Source organism: Gopherus flavomarginatus, chromosome 3, assembly GCF_025201925.1.
Source record: "Gopherus flavomarginatus isolate rGopFla2 chromosome 3, rGopFla2.mat.asm, whole genome shotgun sequence".
NCBI classification, from domain to species: Eukaryota; Metazoa; Chordata; order Testudines; family Testudinidae; genus Gopherus; species Gopherus flavomarginatus.
The window spans coordinates 104,692,667-104,713,836 of NC_066619.1; the positions used below are offsets into that span (position 1 = coordinate 104,692,667).

General features: G+C 40.4%; 1 protein-coding gene across 8 annotated transcripts in view; it reads right to left on the minus strand.

Moving 5' to 3' along the window:
* Nucleotides 1–21,170, minus strand: part of FOCAD (focadhesin) — a 210,354-nt gene that overhangs the window by 133,132 nt on the left and 56,052 nt on the right. For all 8 annotated transcript variants that reach the window (XM_050944099.1, XM_050944101.1, XM_050944100.1 and 5 more), the window contains one exon: nucleotides 14,391–14,648. In XM_050944099.1, coding sequence (XP_050800056.1) covers nucleotides 14,391–14,648 — 258 coding nt within the window. The remainder of the gene's footprint in view (nucleotides 1–14,390; nucleotides 14,649–21,170) is intronic.

The following is a 21,170-nucleotide window of genomic DNA, read 5'->3' on the forward strand; positions in this document are numbered from 1 at the left end:
AAAGACAAGTGCAAAGCACTACATGTTAGAAGGAAAAATAAAATGCACATATATAAAAGGGGAAATACTTGGCTAGGCAGTAGTACAGCTAAAAAGGATCTGAGGTTTATAATGGATCAACAAATTAAATATGAGATGAAGTGATGTAGTTGCAAAAAAGGCTAATATGATTCTGGGTGGGGGGGGGTTGTTTGTTTTATAACAAGAATGTTATATGCAAGACATGGGAGGGAACTGTCCCACTCTACTTGGACTGGTGTGTCCAGTTTTGAGCAACACACTTTATGAAAGATTTGAACAAACTGGAGAGAGTCCAGAGGAGAACCACAAAAATGATCAAAGAAAACCTGATCTGTGAGGAAAGGTGAAAAAAACTGGATGTGTTTAGTCTTGAGAAAGGAAGACTGAGGGAGCAGAGGAGTCTTGATAAGTCCTCAAATATGTTAAGGGCTGTTATATAGATGACAGTGATCAATTGTTCCCCACGTCCATGGAAGGTAGGGCAAGAAATAATGACCTTAAATCTGCAGCATGGGAGATTTAAGTTAGATACTAGGAAAAACTTTCTAAGTCTAGCTAAACACTGAAATGTGTTTCCAAGAGAGATTGTGGGATCCCTGTAATTGCAGGTTTTTAAAGAAAAGGTTAGACAGACACCTGTCAGGGTATACTAAGTATACTTGGTCCCATTTCAGTGCAGGAGGTTGAATCAGATGACCTCTTGAGGTCCCTTCCAGTCCCACATTTCTATGAAAAATGAAGTTTATAAACTAAGCCTTACTCTAATAGGACCATTTATCACTTATCACCTTACACTTACAGCTCCTGTTTTCTAGGCAATAACAACAAGATATTCTCTTCTAGTGATGAGACAATCTATAAATCTTTCTTTCTTTTTTTTTCCCTCTGGGGGCGAGGGAGGGGTCTGAACAATTCTCCAAAGTCAAAAATTTGTCTGGGTTTGTAACAAAATAATTTTTTCATAGTTTTGGCCCTCTTTAGTGAAATTAATGACTTGTATATATCACTGTTTGAAGATGCAGCATTCTCTAGGCCAATCATGCCTCTCTTCCAGCCCTTCCTTTCTTTTCGGTCTTACAATGTTTTAACTTTATGATAAATTACAAGCAGCAAATGTATTACTGCCTCAATGATAAGAAAAAACAAGCACTGAAAAGATAGGTTGCTCCAAAAATTAGACTGTTTCCACATTATTAATTGGGTCACAACACATATCCTATCCTTTTCACATACGTGATACTCTAAAGATTACACATAGCAAGGAAATGAGGAAGAAGGGACATTGCATACATACACAGTGTGGATGAGTTACATTTCCAGTGTTAACTTTTTGGAATGTCTTGACTTTTGACAGTTTGATTTTGTAACCAGAAAATTCCATCAAAACTAGATTTTTTTGCATTTAATTTTCCTGTTTTGCTAAGAAAAAAAAACAGAAAGATCCTGAGTCCTGTGGCCTTGAGAGCTTACTAGATCCACCAGCTGTGACAACAGAGCTTGAAAGCGCCTTGATCTTGATAAAAACTGCAGTCCTGCAGAGCTTAAGGTAAAATTCTACCTCCACTGACATTAGTGGCAAAACTCTCTTTGACTTTAATAGGGCCAGGATTTCATCCATTGACTCTCAGGTGTGCCAGAGGAAGTGTTTGTGAAATAATTCTTGGGATGACACCAGGCCTGGACAATTTCAGCCTCAGAGGAATTTGTTGGGAAAGCTATGAAAAACTGAAAAAAGGAAATGCAGAACAGACACTCTATCTATCATACTTGTATGACTCCCATTGCCTTAAGCTCTTCCATCATGTATTTTACCTGCAACACCGCTGAGAGAGAGAGAGTGAGCTATTATTCCCATTTTACAATTGGGAAACCAAAGCACGGAGAGGCTAAGTTCCAAAGTCACATAGGAATCCTGTGATGGAGCAGGAACTTTAACCCAAGCCTCCCAAGTCCTAAACTAGTGCCTAAACCATTGGACCATCCTTTTTCATTTGGAAGTTGGATCTCAATTATAATTACAGTGGATGTTATTCATACCTGCTTCATTTAAGTTGAAAGGTCAGTTTCCTCAGTCCCATCCTCACTCTGCAGTGGTCAAGAGAAGCTGACTTTGAGATTGAGGGTCTGTATTACCTCATTATCTGATGTGTTCAATATCAGCTCATTATCTCAGTGGTCTGAATTTGAGAAGACTGCATGATGTTCTGTGACAATTATGATCCCCACAGCAAATGATTTTTTTTGTTAATAACTGTTTAAATATTGTCTGAAGCTCCATGGGAAACATTAAGCACTTGCTACTAAACTTATATAGCTATTAGTTACACAATCCTCTATTGGTATTTCCTTTTGAATTTTTTACAGTTAAAAAACAACTTCACTATACATTGTGAGTTTAGACAAACAATACGCTTTAGCATCACAACCCCTCCCCCTCCATTTAATGGATAAACAAGACTTGCCTGGGTACCCGTCAAAGATAAATAAATATTAACTCTTCATCAGTTGTTGAACCGTTTCAAAAAGTCAACATGAAGATTTATTAGCTCATAGTGCATATGAACATGCTCAGAAGGCAGACAAATGTGTTGCCTAGCAACAGTGCATTTTACCTCCCTCATCATCCCCAAAGATGGAGCAGTTAGGTCAAGCCTCTCATTAGCAACCCAAAAAAGGTATTCCAAGGTTTTATTTGTATCTTTGTTTATTCTGAGTTTGGGTTTAATTATTCTATTTGAAAAAGATCCCAACAGCCCCTCTTAAAAATAAATTTAAATATGCTACACAAAGATCTAATTGTAACAAAAGCTGCTATTCCCCAAACCATCAGGATTTATATGCACATTCACACATCCCCTGCAATTTGGTGATTATTTTTAAGCTATAAAACAATTAGTCTCTTTAAAAGCTGATGCTGTGATTGACTGGAGGGAGTAGGGAGAAAACAGAATCCATCATTCCCCCTTCCTTTTCTCCCTGTCTGAATTTTGTTAATGGATTTTTCCCCCAAACAGCTCCTGTGTTATAGCTGCTAATAAAATTATCCTGAGATTAGCTTAATAATAAAATTATACCCAAACAGAACAACACTTCACAAGGATTAGGATCCACAATTTAAAAAATCCAATTCTCAATTTAACAACCTGGTTGTAGAACATTGACCTTGTATCAATGGCTCTTTATTCACACCTCGCTTTCTTAACCTAAATACATTATCTCATGAGAGAATTCATCTACGTTAATCAGACAATATTGAAGAGAGTAAGATCCTCTCTCTCATCACCGCAAACAAAAAGCAAATGGAACTGCAATTAGTTTTCTAGGTTTTACTTCAAAAGTTTACAACACTGGACTAGATTTTCCAGAGTTCACGCTCCAACATTTCCCATTTAGACATCCGAGTGAAATGGCCGGTTTTCAAAAGTGTTCAGCAGTTTCCAGTGACAACAGTGAGAGCTGCTGAATGCTGAGCACTCTTGGAAATCTGGTCATTTCATTTGGGTGGCCACATGAGTGTGGCGTTTTAAGATTTGGGCCCAATTGTGGTTCTGAGCACCTAAGAGAATCTAATCCATATGCTCTATAAAACTGCATGTGCTTCAGCATCCTGATAAACTTGTAGCAAACATCCCTCCAAGATTCTGTCCACAATTCCACTAAAGCCATTCTCTAGTATTAATAGCAGCACACTGAGAATAGTGCCATCAAGTATTACTTAAGACACTTTTCAGACACCCACATCAAGTTTAATGGATTTTTATATATAGCTTCTAGATGAATAAGAACATATTTTGCTTTCTGTCATCTTCCCCCCTCCACCCGCACTTTTTTCCCCCTCCGAAAGACAGGAGATAATGCATCTTCAGATGAATTTTCCAGAAGGGTGTCATTTACCACGAAAATATTTCATTCGAGCAGTTGAAAACCATAAAAGAGTGAATGTCCTCTAGAGCCTCATAATCCCCTAATAATGGTAATAGATCTTGTCTTACTATTCACAAGTGACCTCTCAGTCAGACAATTTAATTTTTTCCCCCTGCAGCATGGTTGGTTTCACACACAGTGTAATAACAGTTTTTGCACAACAAGACAATTCATCCGATTAAAAGGACTGTATAAAGTCTTTCATGAACAGCATGTGTCAGTGCAGTTCAGTAATGATTTGATTTAAGTCAGCCTGATAATATATGCACTGTTATTCATTCTTTGGCCTTTTAAAAAGATTTCTGGACTTTCTTCCAGAATGTTTCAGACCATTACTTCAACACTTTTTGGCTGGTAAGACATCTAAAACCTGATCAAATATAATCACTCATCTTGAACAATAAAACAGGCTGTCAGGCTTCTGTACTAGGATAGGAGAAGAAACAGAAAAAGTAAAGAAAAAATGATCTATACGCTTTATGAAATGAGAGGGGGGAAAAGAGGGGTGTGTGCAAAACTGGTTATTGCAATCATTTTTACTAAGAAAATTTCTGCAATGCTCCATTAATTTATTATATATACACACTATAGTCTCAGTGTCAAAAGGTTTTTCAAGATTGAAATGGAAGACCCGTTTTTGAGCCCTAGTCACTGTCATGAGGTAGAGTTAAAATAAATGCTAAACCTAAGGAAGAAATGTAAAGTCTATGCAACTAAATTCAAGCAATAAAGATAGCCTCTTCCTGATCCTCTTCCATCCAGCACATCACTCTGCCACATACAGACTAGACCTGCACCATGAAGTATCTCTAGCTTTGCACTAATCATCAGCACCACAAAGCAGTGGAATTACATCAGCAGTAGAATCACTGACTATTTTGAATACTAAAATGGACTGCACAAAATTCTTCCTGGATCTTTTCTTACTGCTAGCTAGCTTTTTATACTGTATTAATCACCATGGCATTTGAGCACCTCCACAAACTCTGCTAGGTCAAAAGTATTTCACCACTTTGCTCCATTCTGCATCTCTTCATTCGATTCTACCTATACGCCCATCACTATCCCTACTGAATCTCTAGTCATTTAGACTATTCAGATCAGGGTTACGATGACACGATGCTAAGAACATCAACAGCCGCCAGTTACCTATCTATAGTAATCATCTAAATGTTTCTAACATCAACGGAGATGAAGAGCGTTAGTAATGGTGGCAAAATTTTGGAAAATGTCTCCAGTGTACTAGAGCTTTTCTCTCTTCCTTTCACTCATAACTTTCAGATTGTCATGCCTCCTCCTGCAGCAGTACCACCTGTATCATGATCAGTGGAACTAGAGTCAGAGGGTCCATGTTTGGGGGAGGGGGAAGTGAGTGAGGGGGAGTGTTATTGAGGAAACACTAGGAAAACAGAGAATGTGGGGAGTGGGCAGGAAGCAATGCAGCCACTTGGACAGAGCAGTCTACAGGGTTTAATAAAGTTCCACTTATTCAAATTTAGCTGCTTTCAGCTTCGCCCTGTACTAATGAAATACTGCCTCGGTGGTCTGGCCTCAGGCCAACTGCTGCCTCACTCAGGGGCCAAGCTCCTCCCTGCTCTCTTCACCACCTGTGAGGTGCTGGTCTCCCCAGCCCACTAAGGACTCACTGCTATTCCCTAGAACCTTTCAGGCCCTTCTTCCTGCACACCATTTTGAGAAGCTCAAACAAAACTCCAAAGTAACACAAAATGCGTTATTAGTGCTAGCGCTGCTCCATGGGTAGTCACAGGAGCCAAAGTTCCTTTCTGCAGCCCCTCTTTTAGCCCTCCAGAGGAAACACCTAGTCCCTTCCAAGCGGGATCTGATAACTGAACAGAGCAGATTAGCTCCAATCTCCTACACATCCAGGAAACCATGAGTGGAAGAAGCACAGCCCTTTATAAAGAGAAAGGGACTCAAGATTCATTTAGCTGGGCAGGACAGAAGAAAGCCCAGAATTCATTTGGGGGTGCGGGAGGTAAAATTCATTAACTAGGAAAGAGCCCAGAATTTACTAACTGGGAGATTATGTGAGGTGTACATATCAGAATAAGTTTTGATGTTTGGAAGGCAGAGTTGGTAGAATTGATTAACTGATGTAGTATGAAAGTTCAGGAATTATTTTCCTTGGGAATACAAAACTAGTTAATAGATGGGGAAAACTGATTTTATTTAGGAATGCAAAATGGATTAAGTTGCTATATACCAGATGACTACCGGGCTTCCACGCTCCACCCCAGAAGCACTAGCAACATACTGGGAAAGTGATTCCAGTGCTGTAGATGCATAAGATGGACTGTTTGGTCCAGTCAACCTGCTTTGAACCCTTCCATGAAGCTGCTATAACAGCTCTTAACTAGTCTCCCCTTCTAGCTCTTGGTAACTGAAAAGGGAGTATGGCTAGAATAGTCCTTCGTCATAGTGATCCCCAGGTCCCTTTGAAGCAATAAGCAGCCAGCATAAATCAGAGCAGCCTCAGGACTGCTCTAATTTATGCCAGGCACTGGACCGGAGGCAGATAGCCCCAGGACTGGGGGGGGGGGCAGTGGTAGTTTAGTTTCACTTTGCTTTATTCCCCCAGCACCACCTCGACCTTGCACTCTGCACAGCTCAGCCAGATGGAACAATCTGGCCCATAGTTTGTAAAAGGCCTTAGGACCTTTTGGAATGAACAGTGCTATATAAATGCACAATGGTATTATTATGCAACCTTCCATACAAAACATTCACATTTCCGTGGTAGCACTCATCTAGAGACAACAGGGGACATAGCCCCACAAAATTAAACACCACAGTATACTACTTGTTCCAAGTTTTAAAAGATTACCTACAAGAATGACAACTGTAATACTATTATGTGGTACTAGTAAGAAGATACTTGAAGTAAGATATTTTACATTCTTTGCAGAAAAGCATTTTAAAATGTACAATTATCTAAAACAAGAAGTCACTGTCTGCACAGTGCCTGTTTGCAGACCAAATGTGACCCAATCAGAGAACAACAAATACTTATGTTTTGAGTTTCAGGTTTTATGTAGTAATTCACAATCCATTTGGATCCACCTGCTGCTGGTCATTAGGAAAAAAAAAGCCAATGTAATTTTAAACTTCATTTCATCATTTTAATAGGTCACTGGAGCTACTTGTGTCCAAATATTCCACAATATTAGCAGAGGTTATTTCCCTAGCCAGGAAGACCCTCCTACTTACAGTGAAGACAGATCACCTAATCTAATGTTTGATGCTGCCTCTGTCAATCTTTAACATATTTGCACACAAAAGCCTATCCTTAAGATTTAGTCATACAGTAAACAATGCAAGACACTTCAGACTAGAAGTTACAGTCTGGGTCAAATTCTGCTCCATCACACTTCTATGAATCCGGTGTATCTCCACTGACTTGCCTTTAAATTTATCTGTTAAATTGAAGTCAGTGAAGTTACTCCAGAGTCACACCAGTATCACTGAGAGCAGAATCTGTCCATAGGTCTTCAACTCAACTCATTCTGCCCAGGTATTACAGTCTGCAGATTTCTGTAGGTTAATATTCTCTCTTTCTTTTTAAAATTATTTCTTTACTGAATTTTGAACAACCATATTAAAAAGTTAGGAAGTGAGGCATTAACATTCACTGTTTCAAGCTGTGGAATGTACTATTATTTATCTCACACACAGCTCAGCTACAGAGCATCTAATTCAATTTAAGACTATATCATGTGCCCTACATTTAAATTTGTTAGTAAATATGTGTACCAATCTGAGAAAGGATTATATGCTATTAATGTTTGTTTTAAATGCTGAAACTTAACCCATGAATTTCCTTGCAAGAAGAAAACAGAGTTAATGATTATAAGGGGGAATGTAGTGTATTTCAATCAGCTCAGTTTCACCTTCAGGCACAATATTGCTCTAAGTTTAGTTTGCTTTTGCTTACCCTGACCCTCCAATCTGGTTATGTATTTCTGATTTAACTGAAGACCTACTTTGGAAACGGATTTCCATTTATTAGACAACTGTTGCCAAGAGAGAGTTATGTCAAGGAATCAGACGTCAGCAATATAACCCCCTCCTCTGCTAAACAAAATAATGCAACTACATTAAGAAACATACCCAAATATAATGTCCTATAAACTTATCTATCACTGCTGGCTTGAGACCGCACTATCGTGTCTGGCTACCACCTTCTGTTGCCTATAAGCTTTACACTCTGCCATTGTTGTCATTTTGATCAGCCATTTTCCCCTCACTTATATTACAGTTTTATATGTAATGAATGCTATGCCAATATTATTTGTCAGTGCTTTTGTGCTGTTCCTAGCATGCCTGTTTTAAAACCACATGTATGCTTCCTGGAGTGAAGCACTAGACTTTATTTGTTTTATATGTGCCCTGATTCTGGTTACTACATCAAAGTTTTATTGTGTGAATAAATTAAAAAAGTTTGCCCCATCTTTTCTGTAACTGATAGCTCATACAAGCCACAGAGGAATGAGGTTTGCTTCTCAAGCATAAGAATTGACCGTGGAAGATAAAGAACCAGCTAAACCCTAGTTATCAATAAAGGTCTTTTAGCTGATAATGTATTTCATATAACAATTCTGAATCCATTCTAGCTCACATTTTTAGATTAAAAGAAAGATTCTGTGATAAAAACTAGAGACCTTCTGCTAATAATAAATTCAACAATCAAACACTTTACAATTCAAATACCTGAGTTTTTCAAATCCAAAATGCATCTTTATAGAGCAAATGCAATGACCTGGGTTTAACCTGTATTCCGATCCATGACTATGCAAATAATTTGTAACAGATTGCTACTGGCACAGTGCACATTACAGTACTAATCTCTGTATTTTCCCATTACTCAGCCTCAAAAGCAACTTTTATTCCCAACTGAAGACCTCAAGCAAAGACATGCGAAGCCATTTGAGAAGGAAGGTTTTAAAAATTCCCCAAAATAGTTTACATTTTTCTGTTTTGAATATATACAGTATAAACTTTCCTCAAAGAGAAACCTGCAGACTGGAATTCCCACCAAGCAACACCACCACTATTTTGGAAAGTTGTCTAGTCAGAGTCACTTCAGGCTTTTGTGTTGCAAGTTGATGTTTTTCAGGTGCAAAAGACTTCTTAGGAAAATAAGTCTAGGGGTAGGATTTCCAAGTAATTGTTTTCCCTTCCTCTATATAATCAAGGTCTTTGCAACTAGGTATTACACAATATAAGTGTGCTCTCTGAAAAAACAAGCAAGGGTACTGTATTTTATACTGAATTGTTAAACAAGGAAGCCTTTTAGGATTGTAGAGTGCAGGTGAGGGAAGCAATGGGAGTCCAGAGCCACATGGAGCAACAGAGGCAGATTCCAGCAGGCCCTCTTGACACAAAAAACTGAGAAGCCCCCTTCTGTCTAACACCACTAGTGGGAAGTTCTGACTGGCTTATGTCCTTTTTGTCTTTGCTCTGTGATATGCAGCTGCTCTCTAGAAGGCAGAGAGGAATGGATATAACAGTTGAGAAGGACTAGGAATCTGTTGTGGTGCAAGGGGAGGGAGTCATTGGCATGCATGGGAATTAAAACTACAGTAAGATACAGGTCTGTCGCATCTTTCGTGGTCAGCAAAAACAAAGAAAGAGAAAAATAACAATTTTAATACTGTACCTGTAGCGCGGACGATTCCGCTCGCCATTACAATCAATGTAATTTTGACTATACGCGATTTTTGCTTTACGCACTGACTGCAGAATGTAACCCCAGCATAAGCTGCAACAGACCTGTACTAGGAATGATTAACAAAACAACCATAGTGAGGCTGGAGCAAGATAGCTGGGAAAGAAATAAGGATGCTTTGTTTTCTATGTTTCTCTTTCTATCAATGGGACTAATCGTGCTGGAAGTTAAGAACATGCACGAATCTTTACAGGATTGGGGCCTTAGACTGTAAGCTCCTTGGGGCAGCCTGTGTTCTAATATCTGTTCAATATAGCACACAGCACACTGAACAATAAAAATAATAATCAAATCAAAGAATCGAATCCTTGTCTAAAGGACAGTCAGAACTAGCCTGCAGACTACACAGCTTCTTCTTGGAACTCTGCAAATACCAATTGCTGTCCAGTCTCTGTGCAAATAGTGTTACCCTGAATCTACAAACTACCTGTGAACTCTCTAGAATGATACAATATCTTATCCAACATTAGCTCAATGATAGCTGCATAAATTTTGTGCACAGCACGACAAAAGAACTTCAAATAATAAAATGAACAAAAGACAGCATCTCTCCGTTTAATTCACACAAATGCATGGAAATACAACAAGGGTGAATTACCAGATAATCTCTTTCCACTCCACTGATGGCTACATGGGGTTTGGAATGCACATTAGATGGGTTTGCTGACAGACTAAGGTGGATGTAACCCTTAGCTTTGCTTTGCAATTTTGTCTACTTCTCTTTATTGCCATGTCTCTTGCTAATGTATTACACTCATTGTTTACTTCAGGACTGAGGGCTTGTCTACATCAGAAAGTTGCAGCGCTGGCGAGTGAGTTACAGCGCTGCAACTTAGGAGGTGTACACATCTGCAGGGCACCACCAGCGCTGCAACTCCCTGTTTGCAGCGCTGGCCGTACTCTCGTTTTGTCTCGGGTGTAGAGGATCCAGCGCTGGTGATCAAGTATAGACACTTACCAGCGCTTTTCTTGACCTCCGTGGAATAAGCAGGTATCCCAGCATACCTGAGGAAGCCTCCGGTAATCAAGCTGGTCTCCTTCCCCGGCTTGCTCTCGCGTTCCCCGAACCCCGAGCAAGCAGGTCTCCGTCCCTGCGGTTTGCAGGGTGATTCCGGGAACGCGAGAGCAAACCGGGGAAGGAGACCAGCTTCGCCGCGGTTTGCTCTCGCGTTCCGCGAACCACCCTGCAAACCGCAGGGACAGAGACCTGCTTGCTCGGCGGTTCGGGGAACGCGAGAGCAAAGCGGGGAAGGAGACCAGCTTCGCCGCGGTTTGCTCTCGCGTTCCCCGAACAAGCAGGTCTCCTTCCCTGCGGTTTGCACGGTGGTTCGCGGAACGCGAGAGCAAACCGCGGCGAAGCTGGTCTCCTTTCCCGGTTTGCTCTCGCGTTCCCCGAAACCCCTTGAAGCCGCCCAACAGCGCTGCAGTGTGGCCACATCTAACACCACTTGCAGCGCTGGTTGCTGTAAGTGTGGCCACTCTGCAGCGCTGGCCCTATACAGCTGTACTAATACAGCTGTAACAACCAGCGCTGCAAAATTTTAGATGTAGACATGGCCTTAATCAGCCTTATGGACATAGAAGTGGCAGCAAACTACTCCGCCATATGCACATAGATCTTTTTCAAAGCACTGTACGTGTGGGTTCCCTCTTGGTAATCTGAGAGAAACCATGAGTAAAATGACTTCAGGGCATTATCCAATTCCTGGAACCTCAACTGCATTGCAGAACAATGCATCCAAAGGGCTTTTTGTTGGTTTACACATAATACATTTTATCCTTTTTTTCACAGTAGCGAGCTTGCAGTTCATGTAAATTAACACATTCTACAGATTCTTCCATGCCCACACAATGCTCATAAACTTGATGAGTAACTCCAGAACAGGAGTTTGCAATCTTTTCCAGACTGAAAGCCATATTTTTTTTATCTGTTGTCATATGTCTGAGAATGAAAGGGGTCAGCTAATATTTCCATGTGACCTGGCCAGCATATTTGAGGTCCAAAGCTTTTAAAACTGCCAAAAAATATAAATAAAAGGAATGTTTAAAAATGGGAGGGAGGGAGTCTAAACTTTTGAAGTGATGTGTTTTCTAAAAAAAAAAAAGAAACAAAAATATTTCAAAAAAAACTTATAGGAAAATTACAAAAATCTCAAAAACCACGGCCAAAAACAAATGCAAAGCTACAGGGGGAAAAAAGACATGTGCAAAAGAAAAATACCCAACTCAGAAGAATAAAAATATCCAACAAAAAAAAAATTCATATGCCTTCCAAACCCATGTGCATATGCAGCCCCCTCCACTTGACAGAGAAAGAATAAGAAATAAAAAAGACATAAGCACAAAGAACATTGAGAAGAGAAAAAGAGAGGAAGTTGAATAATAAGAGTTCAATAGGTGACACAGTGCTAGTACCAGTATCAAAAGGTATACTTACCTCTGAAGGCACTGCATGATGGCCCTGACTGAGCAAAGCACTTAAGCATGTGCTCAAATGTAAGCACTCGAGTAGTCCCATTCAATTAAATGGATCAGGACCACAACACCCAGCATCCTACAGAAACAAACCCATACTGCTCAAACCACATGTTGCCAAATCCTGCTCTAATGGGTGTGCAAACTAACATCTGAAACAGAAATTCATTTAAGAAATGGACAAAAAGCTGGTCTTTGTGTTACAAGAGCATCTCTAATTTTTAAAGGACTCTCTCTTGCTTTCCAACATATATGGCCATCCAACATCTTGACAGATGAAAGGAGATGTGACAAAGTCAGTCTGTTAATGGTGCTTAGCAATGATATCAGAAAAGACCCTGATGTGTGAGTGGCAAACCTTCCCACTCTTCAGATGGAAGGTGAAGAATACTCTGCTTCCTGGCTCACCTGTGGACCTCCGCCTGGGCTCTCTGATGGCTCTCCGCAGTGACTGCACCAGTCTAAACTCGGTTTCTCCAAACTGAACTATTGTGGGCAGGATTTTCCCAGCTGTCACGAGGAATGCTGAATTTCTTGAGGCCTTGCTTGACCTTGTCATTATAACAGAGTTTTGACCTTCCTCTGCATCACGGGCAGTTCTTAAGTTGTTCATAGAGCACAGCCTTCAGGAGACAATCCTGAGGCATGCACTCCATGTCTCCCAAAGCCTGTGAGCGTCCAGCACAGTCTACACAGACTGTAGGCCAGTTCTGTCAAGGGTCTCATTATTAGTGATTCATTGGTGCCAAGTAACTCTAAGGATTTTTCTAAGACAGTGGAGGTGGAAACTGTTCAATCTCTGCTCCTGCTTGGAATACGCAACCCAGATTTCACAAGTGTGAAGGAAAGTACTAAGGACACAAACCTGATAGACTATGTTTGTTCAGAGTTAGCAACTTGTTACAAAGACTTGAGGTAAGTTTGCCAAAGGTAACTTAAGCTTTGCTGATTTTAGCGTCAACTTCCCTATCAAGGGTAAGTGAACTGGTAAGAATTGAGCCAAGACAGCAGAAGTGATCCATGTTCAACATACAAACATGAATATTTTATGATCTACTGTATTGTCTTAGTTTAGTACCTCTGACTTAAATAATACACACACATGACAATCTGGTGTTATGACTGATAAATTATAAAGCCTGGTATCTATTTTTGTCTTTCAACTTATGCAGATATATATATGGATATTGTGAAAAACCTGACTTGAATTTGGAGGGAGTAAAGTAGACAAAAAGACAACACGGACTATTCAGGTAATTTTGAAATGTAAGTCTACAGACATCAAGGGACTCTGAGATCATCACAGTACCCACAAGAGGACTGTGACTTATGAGGTCATGAAAAGCCAGAAATGGCTTAGTAGACTTTTCTCAATTTTCTTGCATTGTATTCTTCATATATATTGGGTAAGACCACAAATAACAGTCATTTTTTTAAGCTTGCACAACTTACAACTAAAAAAAAAAAGAGAAAAATAATCTGAAAGGGAGATCATTACAAAAAGGTGAATGTGCTAAAGCACAAACACCTTATAGTTTGGAAAACCTTTTTCTAATTAAAGTTTCAAAAGTTACCACAAGAATACGCTCAACACCATTTTGGACTTACTCCCCAGAACATTCAAATAAACATATAGCTAAAAGCATATGATACTGCTTTGCACTTCCATAACAGTTCCTATTAAAGGTCTCATAATATTTCACAAACCTTAGTTAATTCTTACTACTTCCCGAGAGATTAGCCCCCTTTTACAGACTGAAAAAACTGCAGCTCTACTGGCCCAAGTACACACAGCAAGTTGATGACACCAATATTTGACTGGCATAACACCACTTCCAACACAGTAACACTTTAACAACAATGCCTTTATAGCTTCAGTGATTCACTACTTATAAAGGGCAAATTCAAGACCATCACCACTGTGCAGCCACCAGAATGAAGAAGTGACAATTCTCAGAACGCATTCCATTTTCGTTTATTTTTTAAAAACATGCCCCTTATTTTATTGCATTCCACACCCTGAAAAACATCCCTGAAAAACTAAAAACCCTTCAGTTACTGCACATCAGTAAAAGATTTCTCTCTTCACCAACATTAAATAAAAAAGGCTAGTGAGCAATTTTACACAGACACAAAGAGCACTTTAAGCACACCACCCATATGCACTCAATGAACACTGCTAGTGGAAACGCACCAGATCAATCCATTAATGGTCACATTTTACCTGAGAGGAATCTGACTTGGCTATATCCTCAGTAGCATTCAATACTTCACGAAGACTCTCTCCATTTTCTTGAACCAGGAGGTAAGCAAGCAGAAGGAAAACATGAGTGGGGACTTGATTCATAATAGGTAGCAGTGATTTAATAGAAGACAACCAGACAAGCACTGCAGACTTCTCTTTCATGTGCTCTAGGATCCTCCAGGTTGTATACAATAAATTGTACGTACTGGTTATAGGGAAGATGACCTTGCAGGATGACTGGAAAACACAAACAAATTAATACCATTATAGATTAAGTCTAAATCTTGAAAAACAAAAAAGTAACAAATCCAAATTTTCCCACCTAAACTTGTTTGAGAGAGACTATTCCTTAAAGGAAACAAAAATTAAATTAAATCACAATCTCTCTTTCTTTACTTGCTTACCCATGGGTTCTGTCGCTAAAGAGCAATATGATTCAAATTCACTGTTTTTAAGTTCCCCTCTGCTTAGCAGCAATCATCACTATTCCTGCTGATAATTATGGTTCTATTTCCAAACTGAAGTGGAGACAATGAAGCTGAAGTATAGTAAAAGTACAGGTCTTTCGCATCGTACGCTGGGGTTATGTTCCGCAGTCAGCGCATAAAACGAAAATCGCGTAAAATCAAAATTACATTGAGTGTAATGGCGGGCAGAATCGCCCACACTACAGGTACAGTATTAAAATTGTTATTTTTCTCTTTTTTTTTTTATTTTTGCCGACCGCGTAAAGCATTCAGATGCAACAGACCTGTACTTGTTTCTGACAAAAGTGCCTGCTATTTTGGAGACTGTCATATTGCTTTAAACTGCCAGGTTATGAACTGAAAGAGAAAATGTAAGTTACTCATGACCTGTTATGTTTTTGGTTTACTTTTTTGCTTTTCATCCAGCTTTGGACAATACTACTAAATTAATCAATGTTATTTTTCAGTTCCCATGTTTCAGCACAGGTATAGTTGTGTAATATTTGGGTTGAAAATAACAGAGAAAGATAAAAATCCCAAAAAGAATCGGTTAGCTATTTCTTTTTTTAAATCATGGAACAGTTTCAACGCATATTATTGTTAATTAAAAGACAACACTAATTCAGAACATAAACTACCTGACATTTTTTATTAAAACTGGATTCTCTTATAAAAGGAAATGTTTTCGAAGTGTTCTTCAACACCCAAATCTAGATTACAACGAGAGGTAGCTTTAGGGGATGACACATTTAGATGCAATACATTTTATATATGAAGCAAGTAAGGAATGAATTTGAAAGGTTTCCAGCTGGAAACTAGAAATTGACCCATAATTCAGACTCAGTCAGGTTCAGGACTTGTTCACCCTTGAATTTCCAAGTGGAAGACATATTCTGTATGAGCAGCCATAGCAGTTCTACATAAATCTTCACACCTTAACTTTAATCACATGGTTTAATGTAATGTAAATTTATTTTGATTAATGAGAACTATAATGTCTCTGTACTTTAAATAACCTTTTTAGAATAGCATTTAAATTAGAATTAACTCTTACTCCAATATTTATTCCATCAGTTATTGTATGTGAAAAATTCAACAACCTGCAACCCACTGTTCCTTTGTCAGATGAGATCACTGAGAGCCAAATTCTCCCCTCAGATGCACCCAAGGGTGTCTCATTTACTTCAGCTGCTATCATAGAGGCTGATTTAAGATCACAATGTGGCCTGATGAGAAAGTTCAGGATCTTTAGGTTCTATTGTTAGGGGCCTGATTCAGCAGGATATTGGATTACTTCAGTTCCTTCAGGCATCTGAAAATCAGGATCAGTCCCTAAGATTTAATTTCACCACAGCTGAAACCAATACTAGAATTGAGGGGCATATGTGGTTATACCCACACCTCAAATTTCACAAGTCGAATAAAGGAAAATAAATGCTGAAAAGAAGCTGGAACACCCTAAGTGTTTTGGAGTTTAGAAAGGAAAAATATATAATCACTGCCATTCCAATCTGAGGACTGCCATGGACAGAAATCTAGCTGGGCAACTTCCACCGGAACTGAGCAAGCACTGACAGAAAATATACCCCCTTACTGGCAGAGACAGATGAGTTTTACTGTTACATTTTTCAAAATATTTGAAAAAACAAAAAACAAAACCAGAGTTCAGGCATGTTTTCTACTGAATCCTGTGATTCAGAGACTGTTCTCTGGAGATATGTTTGTTTTCCTTAGCATTAAACAGCAGGAACAGTAGTAACCTACACAGGCGTATAACATTCTCTCACAATGACTTACTGCCTTTCTGACACATTGTTCTCTTGGGAAGAGAGAGGAGGGAGTCTCAGCATTTAATTGGAACAATTTCATTTGTATTTGTGCATTTCACTGAAATGAACAATGACTGTGGTGGTAATAATTTCTACATAATAACTATATGCAGTGGAGCTGGAAAAATACAAGCCCTTATGTTACCATGATTCTCCTCCCCTCTAGAGAATCATGTCCCTTTCCCCTCCACATTTTTGGGACTACTATTGTTTATTCATAGAACATTTGCCAGAAAGTTTAGTCATGGCTAGCATTAACATTTAGCAGCTCAGTATTTGTTTACTGCGCTCTGACAATGTGTTCCATGTTGCACTGTAAAAAGACTATGACAGGATGCCTGTCCCAAAGGTTTACAATCTCATTTAGACAGACAGTACAGACACAGCATACATGTGCCAGTGCCTTTTACTGAATGAAGTAAATGGTCAGTTGTATGTCATGGTAGTAAAGGATCTAACTAATGGAGATTCTTCTGTCTTAAGTGGTAAAGGCTTGTGCTGTCAGAGGAGGAGGATTCAAATTGCAGCCCCATGTTGCTACGATTTGCGAGCATCAAAGCAGATGTCAAGTAGTTGTAAGTACCCACAAACTGGTTACAATATACTAGGTGGGCAAAGAAGGATCTCATTTCATGTTTAATATTATTGATTGATTGAAAAATCGTGTCTGCGGTGGCACATTACTGAGGCTTCACTGAACGAGAGAATTTATAGGAGTATGAATGGAGAGAGGAATCTGGTTCAGAAACAGCAACTCTGTCCCCAGAAGAAAGGACAGCCCAGAAAAAGACTCAAAGAGGTGAGTGAGAGAAAGATGAAGGGAGCTGGTAAAGCTGTGCACAGCAAAGAGGGATTCTCTGATTGTGAGCCCATGGAGGCAGGGACTGTTATTTTTATACAGCATCTGCCACAGTGGAGTTCTAATTCTTATTGGGATCTCTGAGTCTGAGGGCAATCTGCTTGTTAAATCACAGGAAGAAAGGAGAGTAGAATAGCAAGCATGAGCAAAGTAAAGCCTTGAGGGCCTGTACTAGGAACCTCACTGATACAAGAGGAGATGGTTGCCAGTTAAGGATCAAAGAAGGGATGGGATGTGGTCTGGAAGGGAAAATGTTATTCACCGAAGCATTCAGGGTGGGCTGCAGGGCAGAGATTAGAAGCTCAGAGACATAGCAAATTAGAAAAATTGAGGCAAGAGATGAAGACAACATTGATAAGGGTTTTCCCTGTAGGAACAGAGCATAAAGCACAAAAAAGAATACGTGGAAATTCCATTAAAGATTATATTCTGTTAGTGATTTGACCCTGGTGCACAAATTCACCAAGCATGTGGGAACACTAAAAAACTACATTCCGGGTCCTAAAGTTAAGAAATATCATATCATCATGACACTATTTAAGTCCATAGTACACCCATACCTTGAATATTGCAAGCAGTTCTGGTCACTCCATCTCAAAAAAGATATAGTCGAAATGGAAAAGGTAAAGAGAAGGGCAACAAAAATGATTAGGGGTAAGAAACAGCTTCCATATGAGAAGAGATTAAAAAGACTGGACTGTTCAATTTAGAAAAGAGGTGACTAAGGGGTAATGTGATAGAGGACTATAAAATCATGAATAGTGTGGAGAAAGTGAATAAGGAAGTGTTATTTACCCCGTGTCATAACACAAGAACCAGGGTTCATCCAATGAAATTAACAGGCAGCAGCTTTAAAACGAACAAAAAAGCAGTACTTCTGCACACAACACACAGTCAACCTGTGGAACTATAAATGGGTTCTAAAAAGAACTGGACAAGTTCATGGAAGACAGACCTATCAACGGCCATTAGCAGCCCTATGCTCTGGATGTTCCTAAGCCTCTAACTGCCAGGGGCTGGGACTGCGGGGGAATGGATCTCTTAATAATTGTCCTAGTCTGTTCATTCCCTTTGAAGCATCTGGCATTGGCCACTGTCAAAACACAGGATACTGGGCTGGACAGACCATTGGTCTGACCCAGTATGGCCGTTCTTATGTTTTTAAGAACTACAGGTTACCACACGTCTCCGTAGCTCATCAGCCAGTACAGTAACCAGGTTTCTGGAGCCATGAGGAGATAATCTGGGATACAAGTCCTTAAAACATTTCCCCAGAACAGGAGCAGGCACACTTTTTGGCCTGAGGGCCGCATCGGGTTTCCAAAATTGTATGGAGGGCCAGTTAGCGGAGGCTGTGCCTCCCCAAACAGTCAGGCATGGCCTGGCCCCGCCCCCTATCCAACCCCGCCATTCCCTATCCCCTGACAACCCCCAGAAACCCAGCCCCTGACTGCCCCCTGTCACCCCATCCACCCCCCCTCCTTCCTGACTGCCCCGGGGGAGCCCCGGCCCTCTGACCGCCTCGACCCACCACTCTGAATTCTCCTGCCTTCTATCCAACCTGCCCCTGCTCCCTGACCCCTTACTGTGCTGCCTGGAGCACCGGTGGCTAGCGGCACTACAGCCACGCCACTCAGAGCACCAGGACAGGCAGCCAACTGTCCGGCTACAGCCAGCCACGTCACCCTGCAGCACAGAGCACTGGGTCAGGCCCCGGCTCTGCAGCTGTGCTGCCCCAGGAGCTGGCAGCCCCGCCACCCAGAGCACAGCACTGGCGACAGAGTGAGCTGAGGCAGCAGGGGAGGAGGAACAACAGGGGAGGGGCCGGGGGCTAGACTCCCAGGGTAGAAGCTCAATGGCTAGGCAGGGGGACATGCAGGCCATAGTCTGCCCACCTCTGCCCTAGGGAGCCATCCACTACCAATATGATCTTGCCAGACTACAAATAGTTAGAGGTATAAGATTTTAAAAGCTATAGAACAACTAAAACCTTTAGCTCAACTTGAGAAAAGCCTTCGCCTTTTGGAGCTTGGGATCCTGGGAGATCACTTGAATGACTAGACAGTACAGTTGCCTTTACAGGGAACTGAAATTACAGCATTTTATTCCCTGTGATCGGAAGACATCTGTACTGATACCAGACTAGGTTTCTGGAACAACCAAAGAGCAGTGCATCACTAGACAATTCACCGCATGCATCGTCCTTAGCCTGCTGAGACAGGATTTAGTTAGTGTTACATGGTGCAGAGATGACCATTTAAGATAAAAAATTATACACTTTGATAATGCATCATAGTGTCTTGATCTAAGAAGTTCCCACTCATCTGTGACACAATATGTTTATCTTTTGTGGACAGGACATATTACTACATTATCTGGGCTGGCATCTATGGACTTCTGAAGAAAACTTTAACTGGGAGTGGGCCTCTAAGATAAATGGTTATTAGATGCAGAAACTAGAAGAAATGGTATGTTTTGCTGTCTCATGTGCACCACCAACCTAACTAATCTCTAGAAATAGTTGAAAACAGCTGTAAAGAGGCAAATGGAGCCTAACTTCTACAGTGCTGAGGATATCTAAATGAGAAGGTAGGCAGCTCTCATCTATCCTTAGAACATTTGGATGGAGGTTTTCAAAAGGAGTCTGGACAGTCATCTGTCTTGGATCATTTAGACAACAAATCCTGCATCTTAGCAGGGGGTTAGACTAGATGACTTTTGCGGTCCCTTCTAACCCTATGATTCTATGAACACACAGATGGAGTCTAGAGGAGAACAACAATAATGTTAAAGGATTTTGAAAACTTGGTCTATGAAGAAAGGTTAAAAAACATGGGCATGTTTAGTCTTGACAAAAAAATACTGAGTGTGGACCTGAAACCAGCCATTAGGCATGTTAAGAGCTATTATAAAGAGGATGGTGGTCAGTTGTCCTCCATGTCCACTGAAGGTAGGACAAGAAGTAATAGGCTTAATCTACAGGTTTAGGCTAGATACCAGGAAAAACGTTCTAACTATAAGAGTAGCTAAGCACTGGAATAGGTTTCCAATGGAGATAATGGAAATCTGCAGCACTGGAGGTTTTTAAGAACAGGCTGGACAAATACTTGTCAGGACGATCTAGGTTTACTTGGTGCTGTCTCAGTGCAGGAGGCTGGACTTAACTTCTCAAGGTCCCTTCCAGCCCGACATTTCTATTATTCTGTGGGAGAGGGAGAGAGAGTTCTCAGGCTCAAGATCCTGCATCAGTAAAAAGGAGGGGAGCAACAGTAAGTACAAAAAGATTCCAAGATGATCAGTAGACACCTTAATAGGCCCCCTTTGCCTTTGTTCTCCCTCTCTTTCCCCAACAAAGCGGAAAGAGCAGAAAAGATTGGTGGTTGATGAGACTACTGTTACAAGGAAGGGGATGAATAAGAGTACCATAAGCAAGAGTCTGGAGGAGGCAAAAGTTTAGCGTTCTATTGAGGGCTGCTATTTGGCTAACAGCACAGGATGAAGATGTACTTATACCCTTAAATCTGTATAAGCTGATATAAGGCTGTTTAAAAACAAAAAATAAACAAAAAAAAACCCCACAGGTAGAAGCAATGCCCAAGCGCAA